This window comes from Lactuca saligna, chromosome 9 (assembly GCF_052625555.1).
Source record: "Lactuca saligna cultivar CGN05327 chromosome 9, ASM5262555v1, whole genome shotgun sequence".
In the NCBI taxonomy this organism is placed as follows: Eukaryota; Viridiplantae; Streptophyta; class Magnoliopsida; order Asterales; family Asteraceae; genus Lactuca; species Lactuca saligna.
In genome coordinates, this window is record NC_136425.1 from 147,517,359 (window position 1) to 147,534,072 (window position 16,714).

The following is a 16,714-nucleotide window of genomic DNA, read 5'->3' on the forward strand; positions in this document are numbered from 1 at the left end:
GACCTACCTTAAGTATTTGTAGTGAACTTCATATTTTTTGGTAAAATATAAATATGTAGCCTATATTCTATATTTTAAAAGGCCAAATTTTTTTAAGGTATAATTCAATACGAATAGCCAAATATAAGTTAAATTAAAAAATAAAATAAAAATAAATTGAACGTATATTTTCAGCAATTAAGTTGCTAAAGAATTATGTATACAATAAAATGGGTGATCAATTTTTAGGTGATAATTTGATTTCATATATTCCAAAAATATTTTAGAAACTATTAGTAACGATACAATTGCGAAAATACATCAAAATATAAAACCTCGTTGAGTAATAATGTAAGAACTTTAACATTTTTTTTTTGCTTATACGATTCTACCTAATCCAGACCCGCAACTAGTATTTTTTTATTTTTTACTTTTTATTGTGTTCACTTTCTGTAGATTTCATTTAAATAGTGAATTACGTTCTAGACTTGACACTGCTGATAGATAGATAAATAATGGGAGGATAACACTATCTATATGTTTGTAACTTTTTTGTTTGTGTCTTCAATATGGTGGCTACTAGAAGGGGAGGGAGCGGCTTTGGAGCAGGTCCGAATGATCCGAACTTGCATGAGATGCTTGCTTCATAAACGTTCTAGAATCTTGCATGACATTTTGTAACTGCAACATCTTTTAGATAATGGGATAGATTCTCTTAGGCTAGCGATCAATTTTCTAGCATACATATCTGGTAACTGGTAATAAGTGTTTATATTAATGTATACGTATACAAGTATACACGGTTTTAAAGCAAAAAAACAATTTTTTTTTAAAAAGTGGTCAAAGTACATGATTTTCTTGTAATTACTTTTTTTTTTTTTAATTGGCTAGGCAACAATCAATTCAACTTAAACTAAGCTTAAACTCAACAAAAATGTGTCTATGTTTATCATTTGATTATATATTGAATATCTGCATTTTCTCTCAACCATTCAAGCACTTTTGCTCCCTCTAGCACCTCTTGCACCTAACAACATTCAATGAAACAAAACCCGATATAACTTATCAACAAAAAAAAGGTAAAATAGAAGATATTAAGAGCTTGTTTGATAACCTCTGAATGAAACCATTCAGAGGTAACCTCTGAATATACCTGCTCTTGAATGCTCTCTTCATCATACTCTTGCGCGTGTTTTTTGAACTCAGCAACAGAGTTCTCAACCTCTTTCACAAGCTCATCCGTTGAAAACTGTAAAAAATAATATTTTTTTAGTAAATGTAAAAATAATATGATTTCACAATTGTTTTTTTTTTTTTTTTTTTTTTTTTTTTAAATGTACCTCTAGATTTTCGCGTTTAAAAATGTCTCCAACAGCAAGATTCTGCTTGATTACATTTTCTATATTCTCCCTTTGATTTTCCAAATACTCTCTCACAGCTTTTGGGCTTGAAAGCATTGCCAACTGTTCTTCATTTAATTTCATGTTTGCCTAAAAAATTCAATATTTAATTAAAAACTTTATAAAAAATAAAAATCTCAAATTTAATCAAATGTGTAACATTAACATATATTTGTTACAAAACCTGTATTTGTAATAGTCTAGCTCCATAAAGCTGTCTTCCTTGCTCTTCAAACAAAGATTGTGGGATTTCAACTTGAATCATCTGGAATCAAATTTCAATAACTTAATCTGATTAAATAAAAAAGAAAAAAGAAAAAGTAAATTACAACTTTAGTCCCTGGGGTTTGTCAAAAGGTACGATTTTCATCTAGATGTTTCATTTGTTGCAAAAACGGTCTCTAAACTCTAAAGCGATTCTTTATTGCATAGCTTAACTGAGCATCCATTAAATCCATGGAAAATTACCATTTTACCCCTGTCTAAGTACCTTTCGAAGCTGATCAAGTATAGCATTATCTGTTGCTTGATCTTTAGCTGTTTGCTCAAGTTCCACACACCTCTCCAACAATGACTCCCTAACCTAAAAAAACATAATTAAACAACATTTAGTCAAAAACACGAATCAAATTGTGTAAAAAGTCAAAACATGATGAATAGACAAAGTTAATAACCTGATCGATAGTAGTGCTTCCAGGAAGAAGCTTATCAGCAATGGAGTCATTCATCTCTGGTAATTCTCTATAGAAGAGTTCTTTACATTCAACCTATTGATACATTTGCAAGAAAATTAATATTTGTGTAGATTATTAACAAAATTTGTAACAGGAGGGGGCTTACTGTAAATTGACAAGGAAGGCCACGTAGATCTTCTTGTTTCCATGAATCTGGAAATGTAAGTGGGAAAGATTTTGTTTCACCTCCTTGAACTCCAATTATTGCATCAAGAAAACCTGGAATAACTCTATCTCCATCTTCTGTATCAAATTGGAAACCTGCAAAAGTGCAAATCCAACCAAACATTATAATGGAATGTAATGACCCATTCCATTCCATTCAATTTAATTCCATTCCCTTGTGATTCCATTCCATCATACCTTTACTCTCTGCAGCTGGAACATTTTTCACTTCTGATCCTTCTTGTTCCACTGTTGTTGCAGATATATCCAAAACAGCAACATCACCAATCTATGGAAGCCATTTGTATATACCCAATTTATTATATAACAAAATCTTGGATAATTAGAAAAAGATTAGTTGAAAATTACTACAAAATAACCTGTAGTCCTCTATTTGTGACTATTCTCATTGTACTTAAAGATTTGTAACGCCTTTTTAATTCTCTTTCACAAGCTGTTTTAGCATCTATTTCATTGTCAAGCTCAACCACTATCTTCAAATTCTTGTAACCATTTTCTGGAACCCATTTCACTTCAGGTGCTATATCCACAATAATATCGTATCTATGCACAGAAAACATATCAAGATCAAAAACCCATGTAAATATATAATGAATTTACTTAAAAAGGTAAAATCTTTGACATACTTTAGGATGTTTAAAGAAGAATACGTCTTTTCCATTTCAGGAAATGTGGATGTAATGCGGATTGAGTCCTTCAAAGCTCGTCCATCTACCTGTGTGAATCAATATGGTCAAACTTCAAAGTTGACTGCTTTGTGGTTTTAAGTTAATGAAAATATATTGCTATTTTTAGGTAGAGATTACATACTGATGACATGGCATGTGGAAGAGTTCTTTTGAGAATAGATTCAACGGTTGCTTTTCTGACACCATCTTTTCCAATATAACTTATGAGAATGCTTTCTGGAACTTTCTTTCCAGGGCGAAATCCAGGAACCTGAACAAAATGGGAAGAAAACAAGAAAATTTTAGAATGCAAAATAAAATTTGAATGAAAGAATGGTTGAGGTCAAGATGATGAAATCTAATTGCACCTTGGCCTTCTTCATAAACTCATTTATCACCCTTTTGTAACAATCATCACATACGATAGGTGGAACTTCTACTTTCAACAGAATCTGCAGATTTTGAAGATTAGTATAGTTGCAGCGTTTGTTTCAAAATAGCAGAAGTAGTAATATAATGTAATGTCGGTGAGGACTTTTAACAAACATTTTAAGTGCATATATAGGGTTGCTAATGAAAGCGAAAGAATGGTGGGTTTTATCCAATTTAATAAAACAAAGAAATTCTTATGCAATACAGAAAAACCTTAACTTGATTAAAGGAAGGAAACAAAGAAGATAAAATAGGATCCAGGCAGTTAAGAATGGAAATTGTAAGTACATTGAACATTACAAGAAACTAGAGGAGCTCACCCTGCAATTCGGTTCCTGGATTTCTTGAACGATGAGATCAGCGGGCAGAGGGTCTTTGACGGTGTCGGTAACGGCCGGTGGCGCGACAGCCCTCGCGCAGATTGATATCTTTCTCGGGAAATGGAGGAAGTGAGGAGAAGAACGAGATATTCTAAGAGAAGTGAATTGTTTGGTGGGTCTCAAGAAGTTGCAGAGAGAAATTGAAGAGATTGGTGGAGAAACAACACAAGACTTCACATAGGATAACGTTGGAGGAGCCGAAATGCAGAGCTCCATTGCTGCCTAGTTATTTTAAGCTCTGTTGAAGATAGCAATAGGCACCCAATGGATAGGATACTAATAGTTAATACTTAATATGGGTTTTCTCATTTTCTTTTTAAATTAAATAATAAAAATCAAGTAATCTAACCATTATAAATAAAATATTTAATATATATATTTAAATTTTTTTAATAATAAATATCCTTTTTATAAATAAAATATTTAATATATATATATATATATATATATATATATATATATATATATATATATATATATATATTAAATTTTTTTTAATAATAAATATCCTTTTCAAAGTACCCCGCATTCTCAAATATTTATGATTATTTTGGAGTTGATCTTGATTTGCAAAAATCTTATCCGAAATCTGACACTCGTATTTTTTTCATTGAAAAAGTATATCATGGAGTACCTATGGATCACAGTTATGTTTGAGGCTGTTTATATAAGGGCATTTGTATTGCCATTTTTGTTGCATAAACTAATAAAGCCCTTGGATACTAAAAAGATGAGTACTTATAAAGAATTTTTAGAGTATCTGTTTCTAATGGAAAAGAACGGGAATGAATCGAGGGATTTATGCAATAATTGCTCCAAACTACATATGTTTTGGTGTAGATATAATCTATGATATCAATTTTTGTGGGTAGATTACGTTAGTTGATTCGAAGTCCAAGTTATACAGTAATCAAATACGTTTATCTTTTTAATGTCTTAAATCAAACATAATTATGTAGATTCTTGATGATAGTGATGTCAAATATTTTCTTAGTTTTGTTATTGTATGCATCCTAACATAGTATAATTGCTTGTTGTTAATCATGTTGTTGAAAGTGGTATTAATCGATTTCCAGAAGAAATCATTCTTGTGCTAATGGTTCTTTCAATGTTGGAAGTAATCAAAGTTATAATTTATTACATATGCCATTAAATCATGTTCTTTCTTGCAATAAGCTTGTAGAAATGGGTGATTTCAGGTATAAAGGTGTAATGTCCCAAAAATTTAGAGTAAAACTTTCATTTTAATAACACTAATTCATATAACATTCCATTCCAAAATCATTTGATGTGGAAAAATAGTATTTAAACATCAAAGTAAAAATCAAGATTAATCAAATGCAGAATAAACTTGGAGGATGATGTGAAGTCACGTCGGGCCCTTACATTTCGAACTGGAAGTACCTGAAACCATAACTATGAAACCGTAAGCACAAAGCTTAGTGAGTTCCCCAAAATATTGCATACCATACATATATGTCATCTCAAGGCTGAACCAGGTCTGTTTCACCTTCGCGTCTATTTCACCCCGAGTCTATTTCAACTTACATGACAACTCAAGGCTGTACTGAGTCTATTTAACCCCCCGAGTCTATTTTCCACTCAATCGGTATATTTCATCTGTACGGGTCTATTTCACCCCACATACATACATCATATAGGTATACAAGCATACATCAAGAGTCACACAGACAACAAGCACATACAACCCTAGTATCCTACAGTATAGTGATCAAACTCATCTTAGTCTAGAGATAACCAAACCACACACGCTGCTACTACCGGGCTCTTCACATTGAACACATCCAAATTATTCCTAATCAATAATTAAGGCAATCTCCCATAGTCCAAGGTCCATTTCATACTCTATCATATCAATGAGTAAAACTCTATTTTACCCTTCCTACATCTGACCCAACAACTCATGACCCAAAACCCCAAAGACCCAAGGCCCAAATATGGCCCATTATGGCACTTTTGTATGTACGCCCCGCATACTACCCCAATACACCCAACGTACGGTGCTAAAACCCAAAACTGCATTTTTAGGTCTTATTCCTTTAAGACCAAATGTCTAAATCTTCAAGTTCAAGCCTAATAGACGTCTAGAGTCGTAAAGTTCCTGACTTTATGACCTAACATGACTTAATAGAGCCCAACACCAACTTTAGCTTCCTAACATAATGTAACAACGTAATTTTTCAACCAAAATTTTCATTTTTAACACAATAAAACATGTATCATAATTCTCAAAACACTTATTTCTCAAATGTCAACAAAAGGAAAACACAATCCCAGAATCATAAAAACAATCTTCTACCGATGTGTACAATCATGCCGGTGCCTTGTCGCGATCCTCGGAACTACCTGAAAAACATAACACATAACACGGTAAGCATAAAAGCTTAGTGAGTTCCCCAAAATACCACTCAGAGCACAATAGTCACTTTAGACTATAACTCAGTTAGACCCTCTGGTCGATGTGTCTCAGTGGGAACCTTTGGTCCCACAACTCATATGGACCCTCCAGTCCCTCAACTCAGCATCAAAATATACTACTCATAAAGCATAACACAAGTAAATAGCAAGATATCTCATTACACAATTCATACACATAAGACCCTGGTCACACCTAAGGTTTACCACATAAGGTAAGTATCATGAGAAGACTCACCTCGTAAGCTAATGAATGGAAATCTCGAAATCGGGATCGTGATCTCTACTCCCAGGTCTAGCTCCTGCATATCACATAATAATTATCCCTAATTTAAACCCTTACTATAATCTCACAGAAGGGGAAAATACCAATTTACCCCACCAATGGTCCAAATGTCCAAATGTTGACCAAACCCTAAAAGTCAACGAAAGTCAAATCCAGTCAATGGCCCAATTTTGACCAGACTCAGTGAGTCCATGCATGTCCTCTGAATCCTCCTAATGCCTCACTCGACTTGTTGAGTTGGCCTTTCACTCGATGGGTTACCACTGATCACGAAACGCAGAGCAAATCGATCCGACTCGTCGAGTCCTTCTATGGACTTGGTGAGTTTCCTGAGTACCTGAGAGAGATTCTTGGGGTATTGAGATCGGAGAGGCTTTATGCCAAATTCTCCAAGTGTGATTTCTGGTTACGAGAGGTCCAGTTTTTGGGACATCTCGTTAATCAGAATGGGATATTGGTCGATCCGGCAAAGATTAAGGCTGTTATGAGTTGGGAGGTGCTGAGATACCCCACCGAGATCAGGAGTTTTCTGGGATTGGTCAGCTACTATCAGAGATTGATCACGAATTTCTCCAAGATTGTCGTTCCACTCACCTGGTTGACCCGAAAAGGCGTTGTTTTTATTTGGGGTCTCGAGCAGCAGAACTCGTTTGAGACTCTTCGCAAGAGATTATGTGAAGCCCTGGTGTTAGCCCTTCCAGAGGGAATGGAGGATTTCGTGGTATATTGTGATGTGTCGATATCAGGGTTGGGTGCGGTGGTTATGCAGAGAGGGCACGTGATAACATACACATTGAGGCAGCTAAAGCCTCATGAGACGAGGTATCCTACCCATGATTTGGAGTTGGGGGTAGTGGTGTTCGCCCTCAAGATGTGGCGCCATTATTTGTATGGGATTCGGTGTACCATATACATTGACCATGATATTGCCATATTTATACTTATTTTTAGGCAATATTTAAGTACATTTTTATTAATAAGTTGATAATAATGATACTTATGACTTTAAATTATTATTTTCAGTCAATTAGAAGTATTTTCGAAGAGAGGGACCAAAAGCGACAATTTATAGAACATGGGAGACTTGAAACACAAGAGATGAAGAAATCCACGGAAATTACTAAAACCACGACGTGGCATGGATACCCACGACGTGGCATGAGTATTCTAGAAGATAAAGATCGCGTAAAGAAAGAGTCCTTGCCCGATACGGATAACTTGAGGATCACGCCGTGGTAGAGATAGCCATGACGTGGCGCGGGATTTTTAAGGATATTTAAGCACTCTTGGTCATTACGAATTAGAGAGACTTTTGGCTAGAAAAAGGGACTCCATAAGGCGATTGTTAGCAGAAGAAAAGTCCTGGAAAGAGGTTTCAACACCAAAAGAGTGAAGGTCCATAATTTAGTTTACTTATTACTTAGGAACATGTTTCATTATACTTTGATTTGTGTTAGTGTGTTAGTTGCTATTATGAGCAGCTGAATTTAGCTACTCTTGTTTAGCTAGATGAAGCTTCCAACTTATGAATAGCTTAATTTTTATGGATTTATTTAGTTGGTAAATTGCTTGTGTTTGATTTTTAGTTACCTAGCATGCTTGTGTTTGTTTCTTTAGTTGCTTAATTTCATGTTCTGTGTAGCTTAGTGACCATTAACTGGATGAACTTGTTTACCTAATGATTTAGTGAACATTAAACTGTTAGAGCTAGGATTGACCAATCTTAGTTAGTAATTAGAGTAAATAAACTTAGCCGTGCTAGAGAACGTGGATTGTGACTATAATTGCGTTTACATAATAAATCTTACATAGCATATTCATATTCATAATTGGTTCTGTGTTTAATTGTGTGTGACCATACATAATTTGACATGAGTTTGTTAATCATTGGTAAAGTTAGACTTAAATTACTAATACAATTAAAACCAACTGATGTGTGTAAAATGCACTTGTTTTATCCATACTTTTAATTAATAAATTGAACACACAAAGGCAGTGAACCTGTCTTTTAGTGGTATAGATTAGTAAGTAAGGTGTCGAACTCAGGGAACGGAAAATTAAACTAATAACTAATTTTAACTAAAACAACTAATAAAAGTAAAAGGGGTTTCTCTAGTTTTGCAAGACTAGAAACTTAGGCACACTAAATTAACTAAATAACTAAAGCAACAACTATTCACCAAATTTGATAAAGATGTTTCTATTTAGGTTCAACCAATTCACTCCTATGGTTATTTGTATTTATGGTAGATTAATTGCTATTGGTTACCAATTATAATGGTTAGGTTCATGTTCATTACTCCTAACCCTTAGACAATTAACTAATTTAAGCGTTGATCAAATGTTTAAACTAATTAATTCCCTAGATTAATGATTTGGATTAAATAAGATTTGTAATGGTTAATTAAGTTATTAATTCAATTAACCTCTTGTTTGATGGTTTCTCAAACAAGCTCACACATTAATCTTCCTATTGTCTTATTAATCTTAGTTTCATAATCATTATTTCTAAGCATATGGTTTAGTGTTCACATAGACATATGAGGTTAACAACTAAGAGATGTTCATGCAACCTAATTGTCTTCCAATTAACAGAAAATGGTAGTGATTAATGCATAAGGTTCTTTAACAAACTTAATTTAATAAATCACCAATAAAAAATCAAACAAAAACTAATAATTAAACCATAGGAGTTCCTTGGTATTCCCCAAACAAAAACAAAAACGAATTTAGTTCATAGTTGCAGTAGAAACAAACATAAAAACAAGGTTTACTAAATCAAACATATTCAATTCCTAAATCTAAGTGGTAGGATTAACCTAATCGCTTAAATTCTTCAAAAGATTGAAGCTTAGGGTTCCTTAGCGTCTTCTAGGGCTCTTAGTCGCAGCTTGACCTTCAAAAATCGCCAGGAATGTTGTCCCATTAGATAAGGATTCGGTTTTTATAGATATCCCAAAACAGGGTGTACTCGGCGAGTAGCAGGACCAACTCACCGAGTAGGTGCATAGTTATCCGTCTTGAATCAGGAATCGTAGCTATCTTCTGGAACATCCTCGTGTACTCGCCGAGTAGAGTCGTCTACTCGCCGAGTAGATGGTCTTTTGTCTATTATTTTCACTCTTTGGTCTTCAATTGCTTCCCCTTGCTCCCTTTTACTTCCAAGCATATCTTCTAGACTGAAAACAAAATTCAAACCATTTTAAGTACCTTTTGTCCACATTATTCACATAATTAATTAAAAATGATTAAGAATATATGCTAAATAATTAACTAATTATGCACATATCACCAACTTGATAATCCATAATCATTAGCTAGCCATAAGGACGAAGTGGATTCAAACTAGACAAGAGTGTTTTTACTTATTGATTGAATTTGAGTTAAGTTCGTCTGATCTTGTAAAATCAGATAAACCCTTTATAAACTTGTTAATAATTAGGTTAATTTGATAGCAAATAGATTAATTAGTAACACCGTTCCCTCTGATCGACACCCGACTTACCTAAGCTATACTGTAATCTGACTAGGTACACTGCCTATAAGTGCATAGTTAGTTTAAGTTTGTTAGGTTATAAATATTAAAATTAGTGGGTACTTTCGTGCACATCAAGTTTTTGGCGCCGTTGCCGGGGAGCGGCGCGTTTATTAGTTTATTTAGTTGCATTAGATTAATCGACCCTTTTTGTGGGATAAAATCTGCAAAAAGTTAATTAGTTATTTATTTTTGTTTATTAGCTTAGTAGCATATTATTTTAGCAAAATTTTTGATTTTTGTTTTTGTCACAGAATTCACGATGTGAGCTGTATAAACTCACGACGTGAAAGCTGTAATTTTTAGTTTTTAAGTATTTTCTTATTTTAGTTCAGTTTCACGTTTTTATTTTATCGAGTTACAGGAGTTCATGACCAGAGGATCTACCAAACCTTTGGTGCCACCAATTGAAGATCCCGAAGCTGCACTTCACAAGAAGACAGATAAGAAGACGTCACTGCAAGAATTAAAGTCAACATTTTCAAGAACGTCGGGAAAGAAGACAGGAGAGTCAAGTTCATCCTCAAGGCACAAGAGCAATTTTGAAAACTTGGATCAAATACCCGTCCAAACCAAATCCGAATACGATACCGAGCCCGAATTTGAAGAACATACAAGCGAACCCGAGAACGAGCCAAGGAACAAGATGGCAGCAATTGAAGAGATGTCCATGGGAGCCTACAAGTAGTGGATCCGAGAAGATGTGGGTCCCGGTTTAGTCCAACCCGCAATACCTGCCACTATCACATTTGAGCTGAAGGGACACATCTTGAATTCACTGAAGGATATCCCACTTTTTGGGAAAGATCATGAGGATGCTTTTAAGCATCTAGATGAAGTCAATGACATTGCGGATTACTTCAATGTCCCAAACGTCAACAAAAACACCGTCTTGCTTAGGATGCTTCCCATTACTTTCAAGGGAGCTGCTAAAGAGTGGTTAAAATCACTTCAACCGGGTACAATCACCACTTGGGCTCAAATGCATGAGCAATTCCTGGACCAGTTTTGCCCACCATCCAAGATAGCTAAACTCAAGAAGGCAATAGCCAACTTTGAGCAACAACCGGGGGAGTCATTATACGAAGCATGGGAGCAGTACAAGGGCTTGCTCAGAAATTGCCCTCAGCATGATCTAAATCTGCAACAAGATATGTCAGTCTTCTATGATGGGGTCAACGTTATGACAGGACAACTCCTTGACTCTCAAGGAGCTTTAACAAAGAAAAAACCAAGGGAGGTCAAGGAGCTGATTGAAGAATTCTCAAAGCACTCTCGCGAATACCACAACCCTAGGCAAGATGGAATCAAAGGCGGTGGAGGGGCCCAAACTAAAGAAATAGCAGCCATGATGGCTATGCTAAATAATATGGACCGTAGGTTGACACAAATGGACCACTCAATTCATGCCTTAAGAGTGGGTTGCGAGAGGTGTAGTGATCCACACTTGACCAAGGACTACCATTTAGATGAGTTTGGGAACAGAAAAGCTCAAGTGTGCTACTTGAGTGGGGATAAGTTTGATGAAGACTGGAGGAAACCAAAGAATGAGTGGCTGCCATATGAAGAGTATAAGAAGCAAAAAGAAGAGAAGTATAGGCAGACAGGTCGAGGCTTCTACCAAAAGGAGCAGCCACCAGCTGAGAAGAAACCCGATCTAGAGACCATGTTGATGAAGTTTATGGAAGCTTCGGAAAAGAGACACGATGCTACTGATTCTGCTATTAATGAACAACAAACTTTAATAAAGAATCAGCAAGCCTCCATCAATAACCTTAAAGTACAACTTGGTCAACTAGCCACTCTAGTTCATGAGAAGCTATCCCTGAAGAATCCTGAAATGAAGACCCAATCTCATGTAATGGACATAGATACTGAAGAAGAGGCCATCTCTGAGTTCCTGGAGGCATTAGAAGAAGAACCACAGTAGCCCGATCCAAAACCAAGGAAGCCAAAGTCCGAAAGTGAAGGGGTTGCTGAAACAACTGCACCATGACGTGGCGCTTATCTGGCCACGATGTCGCCCCTGTCTGAACAAAAAGTGCTTAATCTCATTCCAATGTATCAGCTGCCTTTTCCGTTTCCATCCCGAGTTGCCCTTAGTCCACTGGAAAGAGAGCATCTAGATTTTGTTAAACACGTGAAGGGAATCCCGATTAATACTCCCTTTATCGAGTCCTTATCCAAAATTCCCGAGTATCAAAGATTACTGCAAGCCTTAATAGACACCTGTAACCAATTAAAGAAGCATTCTAAGATGATTCTAAGTGAGCAAAGCTCAAAAGCTGTGTTGGGAGAGATACATGAGAAGACGGGGGGTCCTGGACACCTCACTCTTCCATGTGAATTTGGTAACAAAATGAAGGTTAATGCTTTAGCCGATTCTGGGGCTAGCATTAATTTGATGCCTTATTCATTTTATCAGAAGTTGGAAATTCAGAATATGAAGGCTACAAGAATGTCTATTCACATGGCGAACCCTTCAGTGACACAGCCCCGAGGGATTGTAGACAATAGTGTTTTTACTTATTGGTTGAATTTGAGTTAAGTTCGTCTGATCTTGTAAAATCAGATAAAACCCTTCCTAAACTTGTTAATAATTAGGTTAATTTGATAGCAAGTAGATTAATTAGTAACAACGTTACCTATGATCGACACCCGACTTACCCAAGCTATATTGTAATCCGACTAGGTACACTGCCTATAAGTGCATAGTTAGTTTAAGTTTGTTAGGTTATAAATATTAAAATTAGTGGGTACTTTCGTGTACATCATACCACAAGAGTTTGAAGTATCTGATGGATCAACCCAACCTGAATATACGCCAGAGGAGATGGTTGGATCTGGTAAAGGACTATAACTGTGAGATCCTATACCACCCGGGCAAGGCTAACGTGGGAGCCGATGCTCTGAGCTGCAGGGCGGAGAGTGCCCTAATTTGGGATATATGCATGAGGATGACGGTGATGACTCTGATATTGGATACCATCTGAGAGGCCCAGGCAGAGGCTATGAGGCTGTAGAACCGCAAGAGAGAGCGGGTGATTGGGCAGGTGTCCAAGTTTGTTACTGATAACCAAGGGCTTATGACCTTTCAAGGTCGGGTTTAGGTGTCGTTTATGGGTGGGGCACTTAGCATATTGATGGAGGAGGCGCACATGTTGAGATTCTCGATCCATCCCGGAGCCACTAAGATGTATTTGGATCTGAAGAGAGATTACCGGTGGCCCTGTATGAAGAGGGATGTTGCGTGGGTTGTAGAAAGGTCCTTGACCTTCCGCTGGGTCAAGGCCGAACACCAGCATCTGTATGACAAGTTGAAGCCATTAGAGGTTCCCCAGTGGAAGTGGGAACAGATTTCTATGGATTTCATCACCAAATTGTCGAGGACCGTGAGGGGTGTCGATGCAATTTGGGTGATTGTGGATCGGTTGACGAAGAGCGATCACTTCATTGCAATCAGTGATAGTTCTTCTACGGAGAGACTGGCAGAGGTATATGTGAGAAAGGTGGTGTTGCGACATGGAGTGCTGATCTCGATTGTGTTAGACCGAGATGTACGTTTCACTTCTAGGTTCTGGAAGAAGTTCCATGAGGATTTGGGTACGAGAGTGCACTTCAACACCGCATACCACCCCCAGACAGATGGACATAGTGAGCGGACGATTCAGACACTCGAGGACATGCTTCGAGCATGTGTTATGGACTTCGGTGGAAGTTGGGACACATACCTACCTTTGGCTGAATTTTCGTAGAACAACAGCCACCATTCGAATATTGGGATGCCTCCCTTTGAACTTTTATATGGGAGGAGGTGTCGGACCCCCATTTGTTGGGGAGAGGTAGAGCATTGAGTGATGGGAAGCACGGATATAGTGCTGAAGACAACTGAGCAGATACAACAGGTCAGACAGAGGTTACTGACAGCCCAGAGGCGCCATAAGAGTTACGCAGATAGGCGGCAGTCCGAACTCGAGTTCCAGGTTGGAGACTTTGTGCTCCTGAAAGTATCTCCTTGGAAAGGAGTGATCCGATTCAGGAAGAGGTGCAAGCTGGGGCCCCGATACATTGGTCCATTCAGGGTGACCGCGAGAGTGGGAAAGGTAGCATACCGTTTGGAGCCACCTGAGGAGTTACGTTAGATCCAAAACACCTTCCATGTATCCCAGTTGAGGAAGTGTGTGGCCGATGAGACGGCAGTGGTACCACTAGAGGATATTCTGGTGGATGCGAGCCTGAATTACATTGGAAAGTCGATCGTGATCTTGGATTATAAGATCAAGGTTCTGAGGAACAAACAGGTGCCCCTAGTTCAGGTCCAGTGGATACATCAGAGAGGGTCTGAGCTGACTTGTAGATCTGACCTTCTAACACCGAAAACCAGTCCATGCCTATGATGACACAGACATCCCCCATCGCAATCAGTACCAGATCTATCGGGAAATCAACACCGAAAATCTCGAGTACACATCCTCGAATCACACTAGTAGCATCAACCGCTTGCTCGTCAACTATGGAAACTCGTAAAGGGTGACTCAACGCCTCTCGTCGGATACTGATGTGCTTACTAAAGGCTAATGACACGAAAGATCTGATGGGTTTTGGTCATAAGAATATCCTATGTGCTCATATAATCCCTAATGCTTGGATCTAGGTTTCTCTATTGTACATGCAAGTTATCCAAGACTATAAACCCTAGATCTAGCATATAATAATCAATATAACATATGAATAGGGTTTAGATCATACCTTGATTGTTATGTAGCAATAACAATCTCAAATCCTCCTTGTAATGACTTTAGAAAGCTTAAAGTCACAAGTGTCACTCCTCTAATGGTTCACAAACACCAAGAGCAAGAGGATGAAGAAGAGAAGAGAAGGAGGCTGCCCAAAACATGTGGAAACCCTAGAAGGAAGCTTGTCCACGTTTTTGAGGCATAAGGGTTCTATATATAGTGAGGCTATTAGGGTTATCTAATAAGGAAACCCTAATTTGGATGCCTAAGCCCTAAGCAACCCATGGACTCCTTTATTTAAGGCCTTGGACGATTTCTTATGGATTTCCCCATAGAATTCGTCCAACCCTATATAATAAGGCAATCCATAGCCCAATTGCAATTATCGTATAATTACAATTCCAATCCCTTAAGTTTAATTAATCTCCTTTAGTCACAAAATTAATTATAAATTAATTCTTGACTAATATTAATTAAACAATATGATTTCTCCTTTAATATATTATTCACATAATATATTAACAAATCATATTTAATCCTTTCTCTTCATAATTCATCCTATCAAGTTGCTTTGGTGAAGGCAACCCAAAAGGACCATGCACCATCGGGTCAAGTACATACCAAAATAGTTATGGACTTAGACACTAATCCAACAGTCTCCCACTTGGATAAGTCTAATAAATATTCTGCGGATGACTTCAGATCCTGATCTGCAATCGTAGCTTTCCAAAGCTGCTGTCAACTCTGATCCTATCAGATACGCGTGTCCTTTAGATAAGGGATCATATATTCCTCCATTCTAGATATCGTATAAGACATGATTTCAAATCATTCTTTCTGTACTATTTCTCGACTTCCGATTTATGATGAATGACTAATTGAACAAATCAAATTAGCCCTAACCCGGCCGAGCATTTACGTTTGTCATCACTAAATCATCGAGGGGCCCAAAGATATTGCTTTTATCCTACTTTGAATAAAAGGAACGGATAAACTTTGATTCAATGCTCGCTTGCACTCACTCACCGAATTACACATAACAATATGTTTTATGACACCGAGTTACTGGTGCGTTTACATATTATTAATGTGCAACCGATTTGCAAGATACAACTCACACATCTCGGTTTCAAGAATATAAGATGTTATTGTCTCATAATCACTCGTGATAGAATCCATGAAGTGATCCAAGTGAGCGTGGGTTTAATCCAATGCTCAAATCATATTCATAAGCACTCATGAACGTTGCAGCAAACATTTGCTTATGTCTAATGCTCTTTAATCAATCCACACACCAATTCATGACAGTCTTCATTCATACCTACTTCCAACATATGAACGACTGTAGCCCGTTTGAATAATTTGACTGTTCTAAACCAATTAAATTATTCAGGAAGTCAAAACATGCAAAGTGAAACACAAGGATAATACTAATCCCATATGGCCTCAAACCTTTGAGTATAAATAAAACACCTTTTATTTATCACCATATCGATTACTCATTATTTGTTGTTTCAGGTAATCAACTTCTTACTTGAATTATTACACTTGTCCCATGATCTTATCATGCACACAATGTTTACTTATGGTTCTTACGTTGTGAAATAGATCAAACGAACACATTTCCAATCATACTCATTTCACGACTCAAAATCCTTTTTCATAAGTTAAAGAATATCAAATTCTTGCCACTTATAGAATATGTTAGATTCTAACATTTTATGCAATGATCCTTTTCGTAATTTCATAGCACAAAAATTCACAAAGACTATTGCCAACGATATTACAAAGTCCTCTATCGGAGATTGTTACAATACAATTCCTTAGATATGATGTCTCTCACTCAAATTACATTCCTTTGAACATCCTTTGCATAAAAGTTTATAATCTAGACATAGATTTTCAATATTCAATTCCCAATATGGACACGTTTCCATATTTT

The 16,714-nt window shown here is 36.8% G+C and overlaps 2 protein-coding genes and 1 non-coding gene across 3 annotated transcripts; 1 reads left to right on the forward strand and 2 right to left on the reverse strand.

Moving 5' to 3' along the window:
* Window positions 1-731: 731 nt before the first annotated feature.
* Window positions 732-4,049, reverse strand: LOC145017523 (trigger factor-like protein TIG, Chloroplastic). Its single transcript, XM_078975543.1, has 13 exons — window positions 3,720-4,049; window positions 3,336-3,419; window positions 3,110-3,238; window positions 2,926-3,014; window positions 2,659-2,842; window positions 2,477-2,567; window positions 2,220-2,374; window positions 2,054-2,146; window positions 1,870-1,962; window positions 1,564-1,644; window positions 1,320-1,469; window positions 1,133-1,228; window positions 732-1,006 (listed from the first exon to the last, which is right to left on the reverse strand). The coding sequence occupies exons 1-13, from the start codon at window positions 3,993-3,995 to the stop codon at window positions 929-931; spliced, it is 1,599 nt and encodes a 532-aa protein (XP_078831669.1). The 5' UTR covers window positions 3,996-4,049; the 3' UTR covers window positions 732-928.
* Window positions 4,050-11,066: 7,017 nt separating this feature from the next.
* LOC145019017 (small nucleolar RNA R71) lies at window positions 11,067-11,173 on the reverse strand. Its single transcript, XR_013667336.1, has one exon. It is a non-coding gene; the product is annotated as a small nucleolar RNA R71 (small nucleolar RNA).
* Window positions 11,174-12,053: 880 nt separating this feature from the next.
* Window positions 12,054-12,584, forward strand: LOC145016799 (uncharacterized). The gene has a single exon (XM_078975003.1). The coding sequence runs from the start codon at window positions 12,054-12,056 to the stop codon at window positions 12,582-12,584; it is 531 nt and encodes a 176-aa protein (XP_078831129.1).
* Window positions 12,585-16,714: the final 4,130 nt, after the last annotated feature.